A 21,435-nucleotide genomic window follows, 5' to 3' on the forward strand; every position below is an offset into this window, starting at 1 on the left:
TGGCGACGCTGTCTCAAAGACTCGAACTATTTTTAAAATTGCTATATATGTGACAAATTTGATATTCTAATATAAATTATAAATCCTGACTGATCATTCAAAATCAATATCCAGAATTAAAAATTAAGAATATATTATGCGTGCATTGTTTTGGACGTATTATAAACTTTTTTTTTTTTAAAACAATCGAAATTGACAAAAGATCACATAGTTTGGTATTTGATCCGGATACACGCAAACCACTTACATAATTTCATATTACAATTAGTGCCATATTTTTAGATTTATAACACTTTTGTTGTTCTTTTATAAAACTGAGGTGAATTAAGTGATATAAGTGGTTATTTCACTATCGATATTATATTTCAATTATAAAATAAAATTTCGTTAAGAGAGAATATATTTGCATAACATATAATGATTTCCCTCATAAACTATACCACATGATTTACTACTCGACATTTATTTACAAAAGAAATAGAGAAGATCACTCCTAGTAGTATATACTTCATATATGTTTCTTCGTTAGGTCTAAAACGATGCATATTATTATCTTATATTACGTTCTCTCATCATCGAAGGATATAGGCGATATTAAGTGATGTTTACTTAATTAGTGGTTGTTTTACTATCGAGCGATATTATATTTCATTTATAAAATAAAAATTAATAAAACGAGAAAGATTCATATAACATATGATTTCCCTCATAAACTACACCATATGAATATATGATATTTATACTAGACATTTATTTACAAAAGAAACGGAGAAGACTCCTAGCTATAGTATCTCATAAATATTTTGTTTAGGTCTAAAACGATGCATACTAGTTGTGTGTTTGTAATTGTAAATCTTAGATTACGTGGTCTCTCATCATCGAAGGATTTCGGTTGACCGTTACAACGGTACTATTAACACACGACCACGTAGCACACGTCGAGTTCTGTTGGATTTGACGCATGACCAAAGCTTGTCGTAAGTTCAAGAGCTTCTCGTGGAGAGCATGGTGTTCTAACCGTAGACGATAGTTTTCCATCTTTACATGTTCGCAATGGTACAAAACGTACCGGCGCCGGTTATCCAGTTCTCGGTTCTCGAATTTGAGCTGCTTAAGTTTGCTTCTCACATCTTCTAGGTGTTTTTGTTTCTTGATCCTCGACCGTTGAGCTGATTTTCGGTTTGATAATTTTCGTTTCTTTCGCCGATCGTCTTTATCCGAAGAGACAACGTTCGAACCAGTAGGGTTCTTCAAGGGTTGTTGATCTTTAAAACCCGGACTGGAATAGCGTTGGTTCTGAATTGGACTTGGGTTTGTTTTATCTAAACCGGGATTTACTTCAATGGGACTAACCGGTGAACTGAAGATGGAGAAATGATCGGATGTGTCCCATGGGTTGAATCCAGTTTCCCAAGCCGGTACTTGATTGGAAAGAACCGGTTCAGATGAAAGAACCGGAGAAATAGTAGACATAGTAATGGTTCTCAAAATTTAAACCGGAAGGAAAAAATTATTATTATCTCAAAAATTTACAAGTGAGAGAGGGTAGAAGGGGAAAAGGGAAAAATTGCATTGTAGGAGGTCGATATTTATATGGACGGACGGACTCATAACCGGAGGTTAGTTTCGCCATTATCTTATGAAAGTTCTTGTTTCCAGTGTTTGCTTATTTTACTTTTACATTGTTCCAGAAAATAAAATAAAGAGAGAGATAGAGTCAGAACATGTGTCAGTGCTTGTCGCTAGTGGCTCGTTGGTAGCATTCAAGCATGGGTCAGTGCTTGTGACTACGAGCTCGAGCGATCGAGCACATATACCAAACCAAAAAGAAAGAAAAAAAAAAAAAGTAAGAACATGTGTCATTATGGGATTAGAGGTAAGCTGAGCCGCCGGTCTTTATCATTCTCGGTCATTACGCACGTAATACTTTATTCCGAATATTCGGTTCCAAAATACTTGTAAAAAGTCGCAGACCAAACAAGAATGAAAAAAAAAAGCTTGTAAAAGTTGCAAATACTTAGTTAGTTATGTGATTTGTATGACAATTAGTGACGTATTGATGTGTGCTTTGACATATATAACATACACTACAAAATATGAAAAAAATGATCGACCCATCTGCCAGTAATAATAGATTTTTATGAGCGGATAAAACAAGTTTTGCTTTTGGTTTAGATAACAGCTTTTTCATAGTGGAAAATACATTTTTATCTTCTAGATTGTTTGAATGCCAATAAAACATTGAATTTAAAAATACCGAAGATTTAAATTTTGTTTGTCATCTTTAACTTAACCGAATAATTTGATAAATATAGAAGGGAATGAACGATTCCAAAATTGTGTTCATAGTGGTTAATGTGCGGAGCTGTAGTTGAAAACCATATTAACGAAATTAGTTCCTTAATTAAATTGATGTTGAGCTGCTACTCTATATTATCGCTCGCTTTCTTTTTTCTATTCATAGCCCAATTCAATTACTTCTTTAGAAATTGACAGCCATGTCGTTTATTCCTACTTTTATGAAATAATAATAATTATAACATAAAGTTGATTTTAGCACTTTTAAAAGTTTTTGACGGACGATATTGGTTCTTGACTTCTATTTAGACAAAATCATAAGAAAATAAAAATAATTTAACATGTTTTAATCTTTAATCCAGCATAATGAAAAGAAGGAAAAAAACTCATATGTAACATCATAACATGCATGAAACATGAAAATTATATGTTTCCGTTCATATAACTGTGAAACCGGTCCGTGTGATCACAGTATATATATATATAGTCGATTTGTTAATTATGGTATATCTTCTACGTTATTATAATATAGGCGTGATTTTGGAATAACAAACCTAAATTTTCTTTGAATAAAAAGGAAGAATATTATTGATGGAAGCTTTCTTAACGGCAAAGATCGCGTTCAAAGCTGCCCTACGTACCCGCAAACTGCAAAATTTTCAGAAAAAAGCATGACCGAAAATTTTCTACTTTATAGGCATCTTCATGTGCACATAACCTTAAAATATGTACAATATATATATATATATATATATCTTTTCACTATTATTAACTATTAAGTCATCAAAATTAATACATATTATTATTTTAAATGGTCACAAAGTTACAAATTAAAAAGTTAACAACTAAATTAGACCCTTAGCTTATTGACTCGCCTTCGACCAGTGTATATGCTCGTGACATTACATAACAAGAATTTGAAAAGAAAAAAAGAAAAAAAATAGCCAAGCTGTTCTGAAATTGGACGAAAACCTAAATCATATAATAGAGTAGAAGATAGGCCCATGTTTGATGGATCGGAGGCCTATAATATGTAGTCCACTGATGTTGTCTGATGATCAAATCTCTTAGATCTTGATTTACACAAGAAACAACATTACAAAAACAAAAGTCAATTGAAAGGAACTGAATAAGGCTTATAACCATATATGATGGTGCCAGTACGTGTGTGGATAGAACTAAATAATCTACATGTTATGTTTGAAACGAATCTTGTTTGCGGAGCCCTTTTTCCCTCTTTTATTGACCAGACTTTTTTGTTTTGTTCTGGAGAATGTGTTGTGGCACTGGCATGCCGCATGCGGGGAAGTGTTATTTTCTTTTTTCGCTAAGCTAGTAAATATCATATAAATGAAAGAGTTAGGTATTACAAGTTACCTAAGGTTTAATTCCTTGGCAAAAAAAAAGAAAAAACAAGGAAGAAAACAGAGTTATGCATAGACTACTCTCAAAGAATCCAATGGATCATCACATTTCGAAACTTTCTACGATGCCTCCTTGCATGGATAGAATAGTGATGGACGTGTAATACCTATCAGGGAAGTGTTATTTTCATTATGATGGACGCTTCTTAATTATTTGTATCAACCATTTTCTTAGAAAAGTGAACATGATTTCAGATAACTGTAGCTGATGATCATTCGTACTACATATCAAAGACTATTTCACAATGTAAATATATACATGGATGAAAACGTCAAACACAAAGCAGTATTTTATCTGTCTCTTTGCTCTTATTATAACTTTGATTACAAGGTATGCCACAGGCCGCATATAAAAAAGCTTAGGACCATTCAGACTTCACAGTATACATAAAACCATAAATTAAATATAACGACAAATTAGTAAACAGTATAAAAAGAGACATAGAATCCCCACTTATATTCACTTAACCAGATAAATTCAAAAAAAGAAAGAAAAATGTACCACAAGAAAATATGTAAATTAAAACCAAACTTCTTGTAGTTAACTTCACGTGAGAATATTGGGTGATTCTCAGTATACAGGTACATCCGCCACCAACTTCTTTTCAACATTAGGATAAAAATTTATTATATGACCAGCATATATTAATGTAAATAGAAAATAAGGTAAAAATATAGGTGAGTACTCCCCCATATTGATCAATTTCACAAGAACAGACTACTGATTACTTATAAGTTATAACCAACCAAAAACAGACTCTCGTTGGAAATTCTTTCTCTAGTCTACTTTTAAAATTTATTATACACAAATTTAAATAATAATATACATGTGCGTGTTCGGTATGGTAATGGTTTCATGACGTTCACTTACTCAAACTCAAAAGATTATATGGCTCACGTAGTTGTAGAACTTTTTATCTCATCTCATGTTTTCTCTATAAATACGCTTCAATTGCATAACTTTATTTAACTCTCATATATCTTCCTCTTCATCTTAATTTACTACCGCTCCTCTCCTCCTTCATAGTACGTATAACAAGAAATATTGTATAATACTTAGTCATACAAAGAAAATGGTTAAGTTCAGTACTTTCTTCATCATAGCTCTTCTTATCTGTTCCACGCTTACATACGCATCAGCCAGGCTCAATCCAACCTCCGTTTATCCGGAAGAAATCTCCATCAAGGTATATGATAGTGTTAATTAGTGTGTTTATCATTTGCGTATAGATAATGAACTAACTAAGAATATCCAATAACTGTATCCAACTTTTATTAAAGTTTTGAGGACTGATATGAGTTTCAGGTTCAGTTGAAGATTTTATAATCACCAAGATATAGTTTTTTTTTTAATCGAGACTAACATTTCCGTCACGTGCGTATATGTTATGTTATGAGCAGAAATTAGAACAAGGAGAGGAAAACTGTGAAGGTGTGGGAGAAGAAGAGTGCGTCTTGATACGAAGAACTTTAGTTGCTCACACTGATTACATCTACACTCAAAACCACAGTCCTTAAATATGATTACTTTGCTTCTGAACATATTGTTTGAATTAAATAATGATCAGTCGTCCATATAAATCCATATACATATCTATCTTCTTACTATTGCAATTTCTACGTTCTTAACGAAATTACAACACATATATACACTTGATTGTATCTTTGTCATGCGTATAAAGTAAATCAGTTATATTGAACTAAGTGTTTTTTCTTTCTTCGTTCATAAATCATAACAAAAGATTCGATAAATAGTTTAAGAGTCGTCTTGCAGACCACACAAGCAAATTAATTAGTCTCATCTCATGTCATTTGATTCCTATTTTGTTTTCAGTCTTAAATTAAAGAAGCTGACCTTTTTTTTTGTTTTTTTTTGCGAAAATTAAATCCCCTCATAGGTGATAGCACCAGTTTCTCATACCTCACTCACACGCATTTATAAAGATAATAAACGCATACCACCAGCTATATAATGACACAGCTGCATCTATAAATGTAAAATAGAGACATATATGCTCTGGGATTATGTGTGGATATTAAAAATATAACGACGAACTTCGCATTAACTCCCCAGGTCAATGACATAGACACAATTTATTCACCCATGAAATACTCAACTTTAAAAAAGAACTTGTTTTCTCAAAACATATGTTGAAGTTAAAAAATTTGTAAGGTTATACATAATTTGTTTTAGAGAATTTAATAGTACAAATACTATAAATTAAAGTCATGTATAGAGTTTTGGAAAGTGGTCAAAATCAGATCACAAGTTTTTAACTTATTTATAAAATGGAGAAAAACTTGAAAAAAGAAAACAAGAAGAAGAGTCGGGTGACAATTATGTATTTTGGTCCCGTCTCTTCTCTTTTTCCCTGTGTCTGAAAGTAAAGGGGCGTTGACAAAAAGAAAGATGGCTCTTTGATGGGCTAAAATGTTGGGCCAAGCCCATAATATAATTAGTTGGCATTGTCATAAACTCAAATCTGGAAACCCTTACTTATAGATTCGTCGCGAACGGCGGCTGACCGGAAGATCAGCTTGAGCGGCGGCGACTGTTATCGTTCTTTTGTAAAATGTTTCGAAGGAACAGGTTTCTGTCTTTACCGATGGTGATCGGAGCAGTTGTGTAAGTATTCATTTTTATTTTTATTTGGGCGATAGTCGAAATCTTGAATAGTTTCTTGAGTGAAGAAGATCTGGTTTTGCTTATTGGCTTTGTAGATTACTCCGTTTTCGAGTTAGTTATAAGAAATCGATCCGAGCATATATTATTCTAAAACATTGGTATAATTCGAGATAATTTTTTAGGATCGGACTTCAATTTAAGCATATCAGATTGGATTTGTGTGAAATTGTCTTAACCGAGATTAGTCAAATACCAAATTGTTAAATCTCCTGAAATTTGTTAACCTGAACAAAGTCATTAATTACTATTGTGAAGCAGAGATCAATATGAAAAGAGAGGTTGGTTTGTTTGTTGCTTTGCAGGATTGGTGTGGTTTCAGGGAAAGCTATATTTGGGCCTCCGCTTGATCAATACTGGAAGGAGAAGCTTGAAGGAGAAGAAGCTGTTGTTGCTGCAAAGGAAGCCGCCACTGAAAAGAGCTCTGATTCTTCTTAATCTCCATAAAATATTTTTGGGATGTTTGATGTAAATCTCCGACCTTAACTAAGAAGAGCTTGGACAAATGTTTGCAAGGAAGCACAATGTTTGTTTACTGTAGGAGGAGGCGATGCGATGCATACAAACAAAATGTAACAATGTAGTAAGTGCCTTGTATTTCACGTTTTTGCAAACTCAAAGAGAATAATAAAACCCTAAGAAGCACATCCTTCCTTAATCATTCTCACTTCTTCTTCTTCTTCTTCTTAAAGATGATATAAACACCATTCTAATTTGAACAATAGAATCCTAAAAATGGTGTAAACACCATTCTAACTTGGCAAATGTCAACCGACCACATGTCATAGTCTCATAGATTACTACCTAGTTAAAAATACAGAGTCTCTAATTTATAGTTTCGAACCAAGTTTAGTAAAATAAAAAAATTATGAAAGTTAAATAAGAAAACAATGTGTTAATATATATGGTACTAACCGACGTTATGATTAATTTTGTTAATAAAAATATTAACTGATTTCAAAGTTAATTTCTTCTGACAGGACATAAGTTGTATAAACCACTAGAAAGGTAAACTACAACTGGAGTGGCCTCTGTTTGTGTGTGTGGTCGGGCCACGTTTTGTGTAACCCACATAAACACCTCTGCATTTATGAATGTAAACAGATTTGTTTTATCTTTATTGTTCCAGCTGAAATCACAAATAAATGAGTTGTAAAAACATTTTTCAATCTTTATATTTTGTGAAAAATCACCTGAAATGGAAGACCGACACGTGGACAGCTTGATTCTTGCGATTTTGAAGAGGCGAGCTCAGAGTCCACCCATCTTGCCACGTGGCTTTATAGTGTTACATGTGGCAAATCTTGTGTTGGTTGCTAATACACCTCATCATCTTACAAAATTTTATATCTTTCTTTTTTATTATTATTGTTTTTAATATCTTTCTTCTTTTTTTATGAGTCTATCTTGATTTTCACTAATCATATTAATCTTTTACCATAAAATTTTTAACACTTGTAAGGTAAATGTGTCAGAATAAAAAAGTTTCTCATATAGCAAAGATTGATGGGATGCATTTGTCAAAAAGAAAAAGATGGGATGCATTTGACTAAAATAATAATGAAGCAGCATGTATCGGTTGTACATATATATAAGTTTAAAATTATTTTGTGCTCTCTCGTATCGTATGTACAAAAACATTTCATAGATATGATAAGTAGTAGTACATGAGATAGATACGATTTGGCTACAGTTTCGGCTTCTCTTTTTTTTCTCGTCCACCAACATAAACTAGTTCTCTCCTCTTTTGTAGCAGCAAAACAAATAAAATAAATTTTCGCAATATTTTCTATTAGAGAATCTCTCCTCTTTTAGGATTCTTCTTTCTATTGTATCAGAATCTCTCAACTCAGGTATCTCTCTCTCTGTTCGTTTTCTTATTCTTCTTCCTTCTTCGTCTTGAAATAAAAATACAAACCCTTTCTCTGTTGTTTTCAAGACGGATTCAGATTCAGATTCTCATAATAGTGTATGTGTTCCTGTGCTCAAATATTGATTTCTTCTTCAACTTTTTTTTTATTTTTCTTTTCCTGAATTTGCCAATATGCTCTGTTTCGTAATCCAAGTATTTTTCCCAATGCGACTTAATTTTTTAAGAAATTTCAAGCTGAGCTTAATCTTAATCTAACAAACCATAAGGACAGAATTCTCAAGTTATAATTTTGATTCAGAAAGGGAAAAAAACAGCTTAATTGTCTCAGATTTTTGTTTCATACGTTTTTTTTTTTTTTTTTTGTAAAATAATAATTTTAAGATATGGTTTAGATTTGATTCTGAACCGAAGGAATCGGCGATTTCTTCTTTATTTATCTTTTTTAACTTTAATGTTTTGATTACTCCTATAATTATATTTTTAACCTCGTTCACATCGTGGAAGTATATATATAACAAACAAATTTTGATACATTGCTCCTCTTCTTCCTCGACTAATTAAAACTTGTTTGTGTGGTGTATATAGGTAGGATTTGTGAGAGCTGATTAATAAGATGATGGAGATAGCTTATCAGCCTCGGATTGATTCCGAGATCGAATCACTAGTCGAGAGAATCAATCCTCCCAGGTAATTTCATACTTTATCATTCTACTTCTTGTTAATTTTTTTGTTATAGAGTTTATTGTAATCTTAATATTTGCTGGTTTTTTTGTGCACTAATTAGGGTTTGTGTAGACAACGACTCAGACCCAGAGTGCACACTTGTTAAGGTACATATATATTATAATACTAAACTCTGTATAAATTGCTTTATCATACTAGTTGATATAGATAATGACTAATTAGCGATAATTAATCATGTGGTTGATATATGTAGGTAGATAGCGCGAACAAGTACGGGATATTACTGGACATGGTTCAAGTTTTCGCTGATCTCGATCTCGTTATCTCCAAATCTTACATCTCATCCGACGGTGAATGGTTCATGGATGGTAAGTCGTCATCGTCATCAATTTCACATGTCATCATTGGTGGACCACATATATATTATCACATCTGCAAATTTCTCTTTGTTAGTGTTTCACGTGACGGACCAACTCGGGAATAAGCTCACAGACCGAAGCCTTATTCTCTACATTCAACAGGTGTGACATAAAAAAAAAAAATCATTAGTAAAATACACCTTATAAAAAATCATTGACTTGATTTAATTTTGACTAACTCTTAAAATATAAACAGTCTCGTTTAAAGTTTTTTTGTTTGATGTTGTTGGACGTATCTAATTTACCTCAACAACACAACCAATATAAGTGTGTATGTTTTTGTTGTTTTCAGGCAATATGTTCTAGTAGAACGGGAGGTATAACAAAGGAGATGCAAAGTAATCTAAAACGTGAGGTGCAACAGCGCCACGTGTGTACAGAGCATACGGCGTTTGAGATAACCGGAATAAACAGACCGGGTCTACTGTCCGAAATCTCTGCCGTACTTTCCGACATTGGATGTCACGTGACAGCCGCTGTTGCATGGACCCACCACGAGCGAGCGGCCATGGTGATTTATCTAGAAGATGGGTTTAACGGTGGGCCTATTATTGACCCGATAAGAAAGGCCCAAGTAAAAGATCATCTGGATACCGTCATGGAAGCCCATCATATAGTCGGCGATGAGTCTCGCGTCGTCGTGAGGATCGTCGAGGCTAAAGGAGCTCCGGTCGGGTGGGCTCACACTGAGAGACGACTTCATGAGCTAATGTACGCCGAAGGAGACTATGAGAGCTGCTCCGATTGCGATTGCTTCAGTGGTGACAGGTGCGTTTGCGTTTATACCAAGTACTAATCACCAAATTAAGCTTCGTCGGTTTCGATACATGATGATGTTACCTTGAATGTGACAGGTGCGATGCTTTGTGGAGAGGAAGATGCGAGAGGATACATGTAGCGATCGAGGCATGTAATGGTTATTCCATGGTGAACGTTAAGTGTAGAGACAGGCCAAAACTACTTTTCGACACGGTGTGTGCTTTAAAAGAGTTACAATTCGTAGTGTTTCACGCGGTCGCCGGAGCTAAAGGGTCCACGGCGGAGCAAGAATATTTCATAAGGAAGAAGAATGGTTGCACGTTAGAAACGGAGGTGCAAAGAGAGAGACTAAGACATTGTTTGGTTGCTGCGATTTCGAGACGGGCTTCACGAGGTTTGAAACTTGAGATTCGGACGGAGAACAAGATGGGTTTGTTGTCGGAAGTGACCAGAGTTGTGAGAGAGAACGGTTTGTCGATAACGAGAGCTGAGATGAGTACTCAAGGTGATATTGCGGTTGGTTCGTTTTATGTTACGGATGTGAATGGTGGTGAGACGGATCCAAACGCGGTCGAAGCGGTTGTACGAGAACTGGGTGGAGCGGTTGTGTCAGCGGTTAAAGCGGTTGGGATGATGCCAATGAGGATGGGTTCAACGAGTGATAGTGTGGAGCTGCGAGACAAAACTAAGTCGTCGATTGGGAGAATGATTTGGTCTAAATTAGAGAGGTTATCATCGTCGATAAAATCGTTGTGACGTGTTTTTTAATTAGTTTCTCTCTCGTTTTCGTGATTATCATTGTAAATATAGCTCTGATTTAGAGGAATGTTTGCAGACTATGAAATGAAAAATTCGTAAACTTAGTTTAAGTCTTTTAGATGTGAATTTGTGAAGATTCATTCGATCATAACTGTGACATTCTTTTGTTCTTAGAGCATCCACCGGGGCATTCTTTTGTTCTTCGAGCATCCACCATTCCATCTCAGTATTGCGGTTTGGTTTTTTTAACTAATTTGAATTTGATGAACTTGGACAATTTTAGTTGGTTTACTTACACAGTAAAAATAAAAGAAAATACAATACTAATAAAAAAGGTCAATGCAAGGGGTATTATCGGAAAACTAAAAATTTGAAAGAAATTGAGAGAGCTTTTTAATAAAACCCTAACTAATTGCGACGGACGTCGATAGAGCAGAGAGAGAGAGGCAGAGCAGCCGTTAGAATTAAGAGCACACACTCTCTCGATTCCGATTTTAAAGAAACCATACCTACCTCTATTTGTTAATCCCACTGTTGGGTTTTTTGGGTTTCGCTTTTGATTTGACAACAAATATGGCGGATTTGGATTTGGATTTGGAGCAGCAGAAGAAGAGTAGAAAAAGAGAAAGAGATGAAGCGAAGAAGAAGATACTAAAGAAGCTAGCAATTAAGCAAGAGAAGGAATCGATCTTAATCCACGACGAACCGAATCAGAAGAAGAAGAATAAGAAGAACAAGGATGTGAATGTTGTGAAGTCAAAAGAAGAAGAAGAAGAAGAAGACAATGGCCAAGAGGAAGAAGAAGAAGAAGAAGAAGAAGAAGAAGAAGAAGAAGAAGAAGAAGAAGAAGAAGAAGAAGAAGAAGAAGAAGAAGAAGAAGAGAAAGGGGAGGAAACTAGTGGGAATGGTATAATGACTGGTGAAACGTTCGAGTCATTGAATTTATCTGATAAAACTTTAAAATCTATCAAAGAGCTGGGCTTCAAATTCTTGACTGAGGTTACAACCAATTTCGAATTCAATATGAATGTTTTCTTCTTTTAAGAACAATGATGATGATGATTCAAATTTGTATACTTTTTTGCAGATACAAGCTAAAGCAATTCCACCATTGATGCAAGGAGAAGATTTGCTTGGAGCTGCCAGGACTGGTTCTGGTAAAACCTTAGCTTTTCTTATTCCTGCTATTGAGCTTCTTTACAATGTCAGCTTTACTCCTCGCAACGGTACTGGTGTTATCATCATTTGCCCAACTAGAGAGCTTGCTATTCAGGTCCTTCATTTCTCTCTCACTCCTTTTCTTGATATATCATTTTACCCCATTGTGATGAATGATGAATGATACTCATCATTCATCATTTATGTTTCAGTCTTTTTTAGTAGCCAAAGAGCTTCTCAAGTATCATTCACAGACTGTGGGAAAGGTTATTGGCGGTGAGAACAGAAAGAAAGAAACTGAGATTCTTGTCAAAGGTGTTAATTTGTTAGTAGCTACCCCTGGTAGACTTCTTGACCACCTTCAAAACACTAATGGTTTTGTATTCAAGAACTTGAAGGTTGTTAACTAACCACAGAATTCTGATTTCTATTTTCTTTGCTACTGGTATCGTCATTGGTTTTGCTTTATTGCAATTTCTTATTCTGTGTTACATTGCAGTATCTTGTAATGGATGAGGCTGATAGGATCTTGGAACAGAACTTTGAAGAAGACCTGAAGAAGATTATCAAGATTTTACCAATGGTAGTATTTTTGGGGCTTGCATAGGTATTCTTGTTTTAAAGTTTACCATATATACTAGAGATATAAACCGTCTTTTGTATTATTGCTGCAGACAAGGCAGACGTCCCTGTTTTCGGCCACACAGACTTCCCAGGTTTGTTTACCAATCAATATAGTTTTGTCACTTGTTTCTTATTAGTGTCAGTTTAATTAACTTAGTGGAATTCAATTAAACTATCAGGTTAAGGATCTGGCTCGGGTGTCACTTAAAGAACATGAACATGTTTATATCGATGTGGATGAAGGACGAAAAGAGGTAACAATCAACACAACTTATGTTATTATCTTTACTCACATTTTACTTTATTACCGAAACAAGCCTTTTTCATTTTGTGGAAACTGGAAACTGTAGGTTACAAATGAAGGCTTGGAGCAAGGTTATTGTGTTGTGCCAAGTGCTAAGCGATTAATTTTTTTACTGACCTTCTTGAAGAGGTTCCTTGGGAAAAAGAAAATCATGGTGTTTTTCTCTACATGCAAATCGACAAAGTTCCATGCGGAACTCTTTCGATATATCAAATTAGATTGCCTTGAAATCCGTAGAGGGATGGACCAGACCAAACGAAGCTCAATATTTTTCCAATTTAATAAAGCGGAAACGGGTATTCTGTTGTGTACTGATGTTGCTTCCCGTGGTCTTGATATTCCCCATGTGGTATGCTTCCTCCACATTCTGAACTTTGAAAATGTCTGAATTGGTTGTTGATCTTTAATCAAATCTCTGTGATTATTGTGTGCTTTGTATAGGACTGGATTGTGCAGTATGATCCCCCTGAAGACGCTAAGGTCTGTTTTAGTTTTTTGGCAAATGCGTGTGAAAATTAGTGTTAACAAATCACTCATTGTCTGAAATGTTACTCTCTTATTATCTAGACGTATATTCATAGAGTTGGTAGAACCGCTCGTGGTGAAGGAGCAAAAGGAAAGGCTCTGCTTGTCTTAACTCCAAATGAGTTGCAATTTATTTGGCATCTCAAGGTAATTGTTTTCATTCAATAAAATTGTAAAAATTTGAGAAATTTTGATTAAAGAATCAACATATTGTTTTTTGCAGGCGGAAAAAATTCCCGTTGAGCAACATGAATTTGAAGAAGGGAAATTGCTCAATGTGAAATCTTTTCTGGTAAAATATTTTTGCTCTTTCTTAAAAGGTTTACTACACTGACGAGACAAAAAGTTTAGAGATTTATTTAAAATGTTATTGCAGGAGGACTTGATAGCTAAAAACTATGCATTGAAGGAGTCAGCAAAAGAAGCATACAAGACTTACATTGCAGGATATGATTCTCACAAGATGAAAGATGCCTTTGATGTTCACCGACTCGATCTCAAAGTAATGGAATCTGCAGCATAATACACAACATAATGAAATGTCATGAAATCGGGAATACAATCTGTTTCTGTTTTCTGCCTCAAACGTTAACTAGAAATCTTTGTTTTTTTTTTCTGCAGGAGGTTGCGGCTTCGTTCGGTTTCGCCGATCCTCCCAACGTTGCTCTGAAGATAGATCGAGGAGGGTACAAGAGTAAGAGAGAACCGGTTAATAAGTTTAACAGAGGTCGCGGCGGTAGAGCCGGCGGTAAAAAATATGAGAGGTATTAAAAATACAGACTAAAATTATAGTTGCAGAAGAACCAAGACAACGTCGTAGTTAGTATAACTGGCACAAGCTTTTTACGATTGTTGTATCTTTTTCTTGGTTCTATTACGATTGTTTTATCTGGAACCAGACAAAGGAAGACCAGTGTTGTGACTGTTGTGCCGTTACTTAGAAATTTTGATCATTTTTTTTTGCAATCAAACTCTATAAAAATGGCAGTTCCTATGAAGGCCTTCATATATGGGTTTGAAGAATATTTACAGCATATTCCAACGGTAGGATCATATATTTGGAAGATGACTTAGACTGTTATATATAAAGAAAAGAACACTGGATGTCACTCCCATCACATCACAATTCATCGACATTAAGCCAGTCGTTTGAGTCTTTCTTCACTTTCACCTCTTCTAGCTGAACCCAATCTGGTGAATTTTTGTTTGAAGAATCAGAACCAGAGTTGGTAACTTTCTTGTAACTCACCTTCACGTCTCCTTCATCCTCTTCTTCTAAATCACTGAATGATACATCTTCGTCGTCTTCACCAGGAGGATGATTTGTGTTTGCTCTTCCTTCAATGGCGCCGACAGATGAAGTCTCTTCTTCATCGTTCAACCAATCATCTGCATCGTCTTCTTCCTCGTCATCCACTTGCACATTGATTAATTTAGATGAAGAAGCAGTCTCTTCAATGACAGATTTGTCAACAATTTGTATCTCCTTGCTCTCAATTGGGTGCTTGTCTGTTTGAAAGTCGGATGACTTTATCGTACTTACGATTCTGACAGTTGCTGCTTCTGGTAAAGGTTCATGAGGCACATCAAGAGGTTGTTCCACAATGACAGCATTATTAGCTTCAGAACTCCCTGCTTCCATAGGTAATTTGTTTGTTTTCTGTAGTTCGTGTGATAACATTGCTCTTGCTTCGAGTACCTTTATATGCAAAGACAAATAAAAACATTAGTGACATGAACAATAAATTTATCTAACTTTATCCCAGGAAACCTGATTGACTTGCTACCATCAAATCTAGCACCACTTGTAAAAACTACTTACAAATCTAGCAAACCTGATTGATTTGCTATATATATACTATTCAATAATGAGGATCATTGTTTTGACACAAATTCGATTACCATTATACTATCTAGAAGAGCAATGGAGTTGAGAATCCAACATACCTGAGGAGTAGACAGAAGCAAAGCATCGTCTTTACTGAGTATAGGATGCACGAGAACAAAGTAAATCCTCCAGAAGCAATTCTCACTCATATATTCAGGACAAAGCTCAATTCTCAAAGAAGCCAAGCTCGGTGCAAGCCTCTCCACGGCCAAGGCATGCTCATATTGAGCATCGCTCATCTCAAAGTCTGCAAAATTAGTTGAAAACAAAACAAACCAACACCAAAATCATGAAATCATATAAACTGAAACAAACTTCACTATTCCTTAGTTGATTAGCACAGACTGAGAAACTTACCATTAAAGCTATCATCTTCCTCATCAGGTATAGGAAAATCCAACCAAGTCTCAGGATGCATCGCAAGATCCTTGGCAAAGGAAACTAATTCCTCTGTGACTCCAACATCCTTGTCGTAATCCTTCAAATCCACATCTTCTGAGCTCAATTGTAAAAAATTCGAAGCAATCTTAGTGAACTCAGAAACAGGTAAGTGTACAGAGAGCTTAGAAATCCCAGTCCTCAACTCAGAAACAGGTAAGTTCCCAGAGAGTCTCGACATCCCAGTCCTGAATCTCCCACCAATCTCCGCGAAATCGTTCTTAATCCCAGCAATCAGATCCTCATCTCCACCTTCCCTCGCGTGATCTGTTCTCTCCTTAAGATCCGGAGACGAAGGCGGTGGTGGAGAGAGGAACGAAGCTACTCCCCAAAACTGGCTTCTCAAGGTTTTGGTTAGTTCGGTGATGTCTTCCTTAACGCCTCGAGGAGACTGTGAATCCGATATCGATTGATTCGAAACGGTCTCATCATCACCACCAACTCGTTGCTTCTGATCATCTTCATCGTCCTCATCTAGCTTGAGTGAGTTCGCAATGGATCTAGCTAACCAAGCCATATCTGAATGAATCTCTCTATCTTCTTCTTCTTCTTCACACAAGTTGCGATCGTGATACTTGAGAAATAGAGATAATGAATGAGAGAGCTCCGTCTTAATCAATCTTAACTTCTTAAGCTAATCTTAATAATTATCTAATTTTAAATCTTTTATTAATATATTAATCGATTTCGTCGTGTTGGCGTAATTCCAATTTAGAGCCAGCGAAGATTCACCGTCTTGAATATTGCTGGATCTAATACATCAAAGCCCATACTAAGGCCCATTTTAAGATATCTCAGAAGCTTCGACGTTTCTTCTTCGGTTCTTCCATTAGCGCCAATTATTTTTGGTCAAAAAAACACAAAATCTTTTCCAAGATTGGTAACTGGTTAGATTTTATTTTCCAGACAAGAGCTCTCACATCAGTGACATCACACGCGTTCAGATACAATGTTCAGAGCTCTCATATCCAATTAATTATATAAAAACAGACAGTTATGTAAGAACAGAGATATAAACGTGTCTTATTGGACAAACAAACAGTTGTAACGAGTCACAAGTCAAATCATCCCTTTCTTATCAATTGTTCATTTTTGCACAGTGATTCAAATCATACCAATGCATGTTCATAGAAAGACTTCTTTTTCTTTTCTTTTTTGTGCCCCTCCACAAATCTGAGACCCACCCACCTACTGTTCTATCAAGGATCACTTGATTTATTTCGTCAATCAAGATTTGGTCTTTTCTTACATTTCTTTTTTTGTTTAACATAACCATTATGGTATTAAGAGTGTAAAATTCATATGCCAAGAAAAAGAATTCAGAGACTAATACTTTTTTTCAATTAAGACTTAAAATAAGCTAAATAAGATACAACAAGAGGTCAAAAAAATGATTCCTTTCTTCCATCTATTTTTCTACTAAATGTTGAACCAAACACAACAAAAAAGATCTATACATTTTGCTTCATCTTAACGATTATTCCATTTACGAACCAAACTCGTTTCAACCTCCTAAAGCTTATCCTGCGAATGTGTACCACCAGATCAAATAGCTTGAAATCTTCATTTATATACGTCAACAACATGGGGCAGATCTTGCGTTGATCATTGACTCGAGAGGGTGAAAACTTGATTTATTGGATTGTTCTTGTGAGTTTACATTTGGAGATAAACATTGTGTCTGAAAAGTGTAGACTACATAGCTTCAATAGCTCAGCGGAACGTTGCTTCAAAGCAGGATCACATCCACTTTGGATCACAAGCAGAAGCTTTGCAGCCAAACCAACTTCGACAGCAAGAGACGAACATTCTTCAGAAGCTAATTTGCAAACTGACCAAAGGATCGAAATCGCGTAGTTTGTGCATTTCTCAGATACTCTCATCAGTAACCTAACTGTATTCGGAATCGTGTTAACCGAATCTTTCAAAGCGATCCTCCCTTCGCTTTCCAAACACAACGAATCCAACACGAACAGAGCTGATTCCAAACTCTCAGGATCCAAACATGGCAAAACATCAACCAACTGAGGAACAGCTCCAACCTTAACCATCAAGTTTCTAACTTGTTTATGAACCGAAACCGATTTGAGCAGCGTCAACGCCGGGGAAACACCATTTCTTCGTCTCCTATCTTTAACCAATCTCATTAACCCAACAAGCAAACTGTGACTAGAAACAAGCTCTGCTCTAAAACTTTTCTCCTCAACCAACCTCCAAATCAATCTAGCACAGTTGATTTTGGTTTCAATAGAACCATCACTCAACATATCAACCATCAACGAAACCCTAGCTGGTTGCATCAACCCAGCTTTGGAATCAGAGTCAAGCTCAAGATTAACGAGAATCGCAATAGCCTCAGATCCAACAACGTGAGAAGTAAAAGGACTTAAAAGAGAAGAGATGACAAAGACTCCACCTTCATCAACAACAGTCTTCTTAGCGATCGCGTGAGCCATCACAACTTGCTTAAGCTCGCTTAAAGCATGAACCTTTGCTTTCCCTTTAGCCTTTCTCAACGTGCCCAGAATCTCAATGGCTCGTCCTTGCACGTCTTCGGAACGTTTCTTCATCAAGACATACTTTTGAGAAAACCAAGTGTAGATCAACTGGTGAAGCGTCTTGTTAGGAGTAACCAAATCGTCCCAAAGCTCTTGCATCGTCGTGGGGCAAGTACAGTGCCCTAATTTGAACCATTTGAGAATGTTTGACCTCTCGTAGGTTTGACCAGTACACAAGGTGACTGGATCTTGCATCGGCTCAAGAGAGATGGGACAGATGAAAACAGAGGGTACTTCAGGTAATTCGAGCTCGGAAATCATCTTCTTCAAATCCAATCGCTTCTTCTCGTCGGCAACAACCACCACAATTTTCCCATCTCCGCCGCCGCCGCAACCACCGAGAACACCGTCTTTAACCGCCGTGTGTAGATCTAGGATATGCCCATCAAACCCACCATTCTTCGAAGGATGAAACATTGGCATTTTCGACAAATTCACCCCTTTAATTAAAAAAAAAAACAGAGCCTTTCTTCTTCTTCCTTCCTTTGTTTTTTTTTAAAAAATGGGTCAAAAAGGAAACATTCAACTCACGTAAAAAAAATAATACAGCAGTGTATCATAAATACATGATTAACTGATCTTTTTAGTTACGGACTTACAATTACAGATTACAGATCAAAGTACTACGAACATTTCAGTTCCATGTTTTCTTAACAGAGCACTCTCTTCACATTGTTACTGAAACTAAAGCAATGTGTTATGTGTGTGATTTTGCTAACTTTATATAAAAGAGGGGTATAATGGTCATATTAAAAAATGATGAGCAAAGAAAATCTCGCACGGAAGTCAAAAAAGCTGCGAAGAGTCTCACAGTTTACCACTAAACTCCAAATACCCACGAGGACAGGTTAAGGCACGTGCGATGATAATTTCAAGGCCTATTTACTCACTTAAACCTTTTTTTTTTAATCATTCATTATCAATGCTATTAAGCCTACTAACTTACTAGTACTAAAAAAAAAAAAAAAAAACTTACTAGTACTAAGCAACCCTCGATTTTTGTTTACTTACTAGAAAGAAAAATAAAATTAGACTCTATAGTAATAAAATCATGTAAGAAACAAAACATTACTCCTCTCTCCCTTGAGAATATTGAAATGGGATATAACTGTCACTTGAGAAATCCGTTAATCAGGGTTTATTATAAAAAATTTTGAATGTAACTTTTTTTTTTTAATAATTAATAGTACTTGTAGTTTCTTTTGTAGGCGTTAAAGTGTCAATTCCTAGATTGGCACGAAAAAGAAAAGAGGAAAAAGTGTAAATAAAGGGATGTGGGGCTCGTGACATGCAAAAGCTCCAGCTAGACATTTGACCATGACAGTGTGTGTATGTATGTGTGTTGCTTTGACTGTACGCCTCGATCGTGTCTCTGTTGGCTCCGTCCTTTGACTGCTCTACCTGTCACCACTACTTATCGAGATTTAACTTTATTTAAGCAGTGTTTGAATGTTTTTAATACAAATTTAACTAAACTAATGAAGATAATGTTTAGTAATAAGCAAAAAATTGATGGGGAGTGTCAGCAGAGAGATCTGAGACCCATGTGTTGTTTTTGTTGGAGTTGAGTACCATGCCAGATAATGCAGAAACTTTGATATTCCAAACACATTTTTCAAATTTTTAAATAACAACACGGATTCCGTTTGAATTATGTGTTTCTGATATCAAATCCCCAATTAATGCTGTAAAAAAACAATCATAATAGAAAGGAAAAATTCACTAAAATTTGGTCTCATCTTTTATAATATTTTTGTTTAATTAAATTTTAAATATAAATATATTATACTGATTTAAAAGAAAAAATACGAATTCAATATGTTATCATTATCAATAGAGAGGCAATGAATGATTTCGGTGTTGATTTGAGTTTCCCGGTCAAACTAGTAAACTTAAAGCGGACCGGCAAGAGTTTTAATTCGATGTGACGTGTTTTGTAATAACGACTAGTGTCATGTGATATTTGAGACTGATTGTGATGTAAAAAAAAAAAAACCAAATACTAGAAGCTAATAGTACAATTAGTATGTTTAACTAATAAAGGGAAGTTTCTATGTGATAAGAGGGTCCTAGTGACCCATAAGGACAGGCTGTTTAGCGCTGTTATACTGCTTTTGATTAATATCACGACATATATTACTGTTGGGCTTCTGTTTTTTTTTTCTTCTGATTATTAAATTAGAAATGAGTTCTTGAAAATAGTCACTAATTTTTGAATTAGTTGCCTATATTTATTTTTTAAAATATATATAAATATTTTAACATGATGAAACTGATTTATTTTTCCGGATGTATCTGCCAAGTTATATACAATATAGCATCGGCTCATCCCGATCATTGGTTACATACTTACATTGAACACGATTAGCAAGATTGGGTTAATGTGTTTAAGAACTACTTTATAAAAAAAAAAGAATGGTCAGAATATAAGTTTTGTTAAAATGTAAAAAATAAAGATGTATTTTATATTGGGCTATAAGGCTTCTGAATGATAGTAAAAAACGTTGCACGCGGCCTTCGTACATGTTAGGAGGATATTAAGCCCAAGTCATTAAAATAAAAAGATAGAGATGCGAAATTGGGTGTGTGTTTTTTCTTTTGTTCTTTCTTGTTGTCAAAGATGTAAAATAAAAAATTTAATATATTTCGTCCGATGTATTATTATACTATATCGTACAAGTTTCAAATTGACTTTCGAAAACTTTATTATAGGTGGTACAAGTTATATAATAAGAAATTTATTGCTTTCATTTGAAGTTGCCGAACATACTGAATCCATGTGAAATATCGATTTCGGAAGGAAAAAAAAAAATCAAAGGTGTACCCAATACCTTATTTGACAAATTGGTTTTAAATATCATATCGCTGCCTTGGATTAGAGGGAATCAAGTCGACAGTATCAGTCTATAGTATTTTTGGACACTCTTTTTTCTTTTTCGTCCAATGAAATCTTTCACACATCCCGTCGTAATATTTCAGTATTTTTAGTCATTATGAAAGAAATTTGGTGTCCTATCTCAATCCATCGAACAATAATAATA

At 35.1% G+C, this 21,435-nt stretch overlaps 5 protein-coding genes and 1 pseudogene across 9 annotated transcripts; 3 read left to right on the forward strand and 3 right to left on the reverse strand.

Annotated features, from left to right (window-relative positions):
• Positions 1-819: 819 nt before the first annotated feature.
• On the reverse strand, positions 820-1,538 carry LOC147935642 (uncharacterized). The gene has a single exon (XM_087471729.1). It carries the CDS (start codon positions 1,471-1,473, stop codon positions 856-858), a length of 618 nt encoding a protein of 205 aa, XP_087327855.1. The 5' UTR covers positions 1,474-1,538; the 3' UTR covers positions 820-855.
• Positions 1,539-4,599: 3,061 nt separating this feature from the next.
• On the forward strand, positions 4,600-5,422 carry LOC104727250 (phytosulfokines 5). Its single transcript, XM_010446307.3, has 2 exons — positions 4,600-4,909; positions 5,124-5,422. The coding sequence occupies exons 1-2, from the start codon at positions 4,796-4,798 to the stop codon at positions 5,238-5,240; spliced, it is 231 nt and encodes a 76-aa protein (XP_010444609.1). The 5' UTR covers positions 4,600-4,795; the 3' UTR covers positions 5,241-5,422.
• A 2,491-nt stretch (positions 5,423-7,913) lies between these two features.
• On the forward strand, positions 7,914-11,009 carry LOC104727252 (ACT domain-containing protein ACR1). 4 transcript variants are annotated; one of them, XM_010446308.2, is made up of 7 exons: positions 7,914-8,258; positions 8,864-8,965; positions 9,063-9,108; positions 9,216-9,330; positions 9,416-9,483; positions 9,674-10,149; positions 10,236-11,009. In XM_010446308.2, exons 2-7 carry the CDS (start codon positions 8,892-8,894, stop codon positions 10,894-10,896), a joined length of 1,440 nt encoding a protein of 479 aa, XP_010444610.1. In that variant the 5' UTR covers positions 7,914-8,258; positions 8,864-8,891; the 3' UTR covers positions 10,897-11,009. The 4 variants fall into 4 exon arrangements, with proteins under 4 accessions (XP_010444610.1, XP_010444611.1, XP_087331711.1 ...); XM_010446309.3 differs by having other exon boundaries at positions 8,026-8,374; XM_087475585.1 differs by having other exon boundaries at positions 8,026-8,374; positions 9,074-9,108.
• Positions 11,010-11,285: 276 nt separating this feature from the next.
• Positions 11,286-14,508, forward strand: LOC104729083 (DEAD-box ATP-dependent RNA helicase 27). The gene is made up of 12 exons (XM_010447976.3): positions 11,286-11,898; positions 11,987-12,172; positions 12,270-12,455; positions 12,557-12,640; positions 12,732-12,773; positions 12,861-12,935; positions 13,032-13,334; positions 13,427-13,465; positions 13,553-13,657; positions 13,734-13,802; positions 13,887-14,012; positions 14,132-14,508. Exons 1-12 carry the CDS (start codon positions 11,473-11,475, stop codon positions 14,279-14,281), a joined length of 1,791 nt encoding a protein of 596 aa, XP_010446278.2. The 5' UTR covers positions 11,286-11,472; the 3' UTR covers positions 14,282-14,508.
• LOC104727254 (uncharacterized) lies at positions 14,430-16,583 on the reverse strand. Its single transcript, XM_010446311.3, has 3 exons — positions 15,756-16,583; positions 15,458-15,645; positions 14,430-15,209 (listed from the first exon to the last, which is right to left on the reverse strand). The coding sequence occupies exons 1-3, from the start codon at positions 16,351-16,353 to the stop codon at positions 14,631-14,633; spliced, it is 1,365 nt and encodes a 454-aa protein (XP_010444613.1). The 5' UTR covers positions 16,354-16,583; the 3' UTR covers positions 14,430-14,630.
• Positions 16,584-17,154: 571 nt separating this feature from the next.
• On the reverse strand, positions 17,155-19,092 carry LOC104727255 (U-box domain-containing protein 31 pseudogene; annotated as a pseudogene). Its single transcript, XR_015571884.1, has one exon. The product of XR_015571884.1 is annotated as a U-box domain-containing protein 31 pseudogene (transcript).
• Positions 19,093-21,435: the final 2,343 nt, after the last annotated feature.

Source organism: Camelina sativa, chromosome 11, assembly GCF_030686135.1.
Source record: "Camelina sativa cultivar CO46 ecotype springtype chromosome 11, ASM3068613v1".
Lineage (NCBI taxonomy): Eukaryota > Viridiplantae > Streptophyta > Magnoliopsida > Brassicales > Brassicaceae > Camelina > Camelina sativa.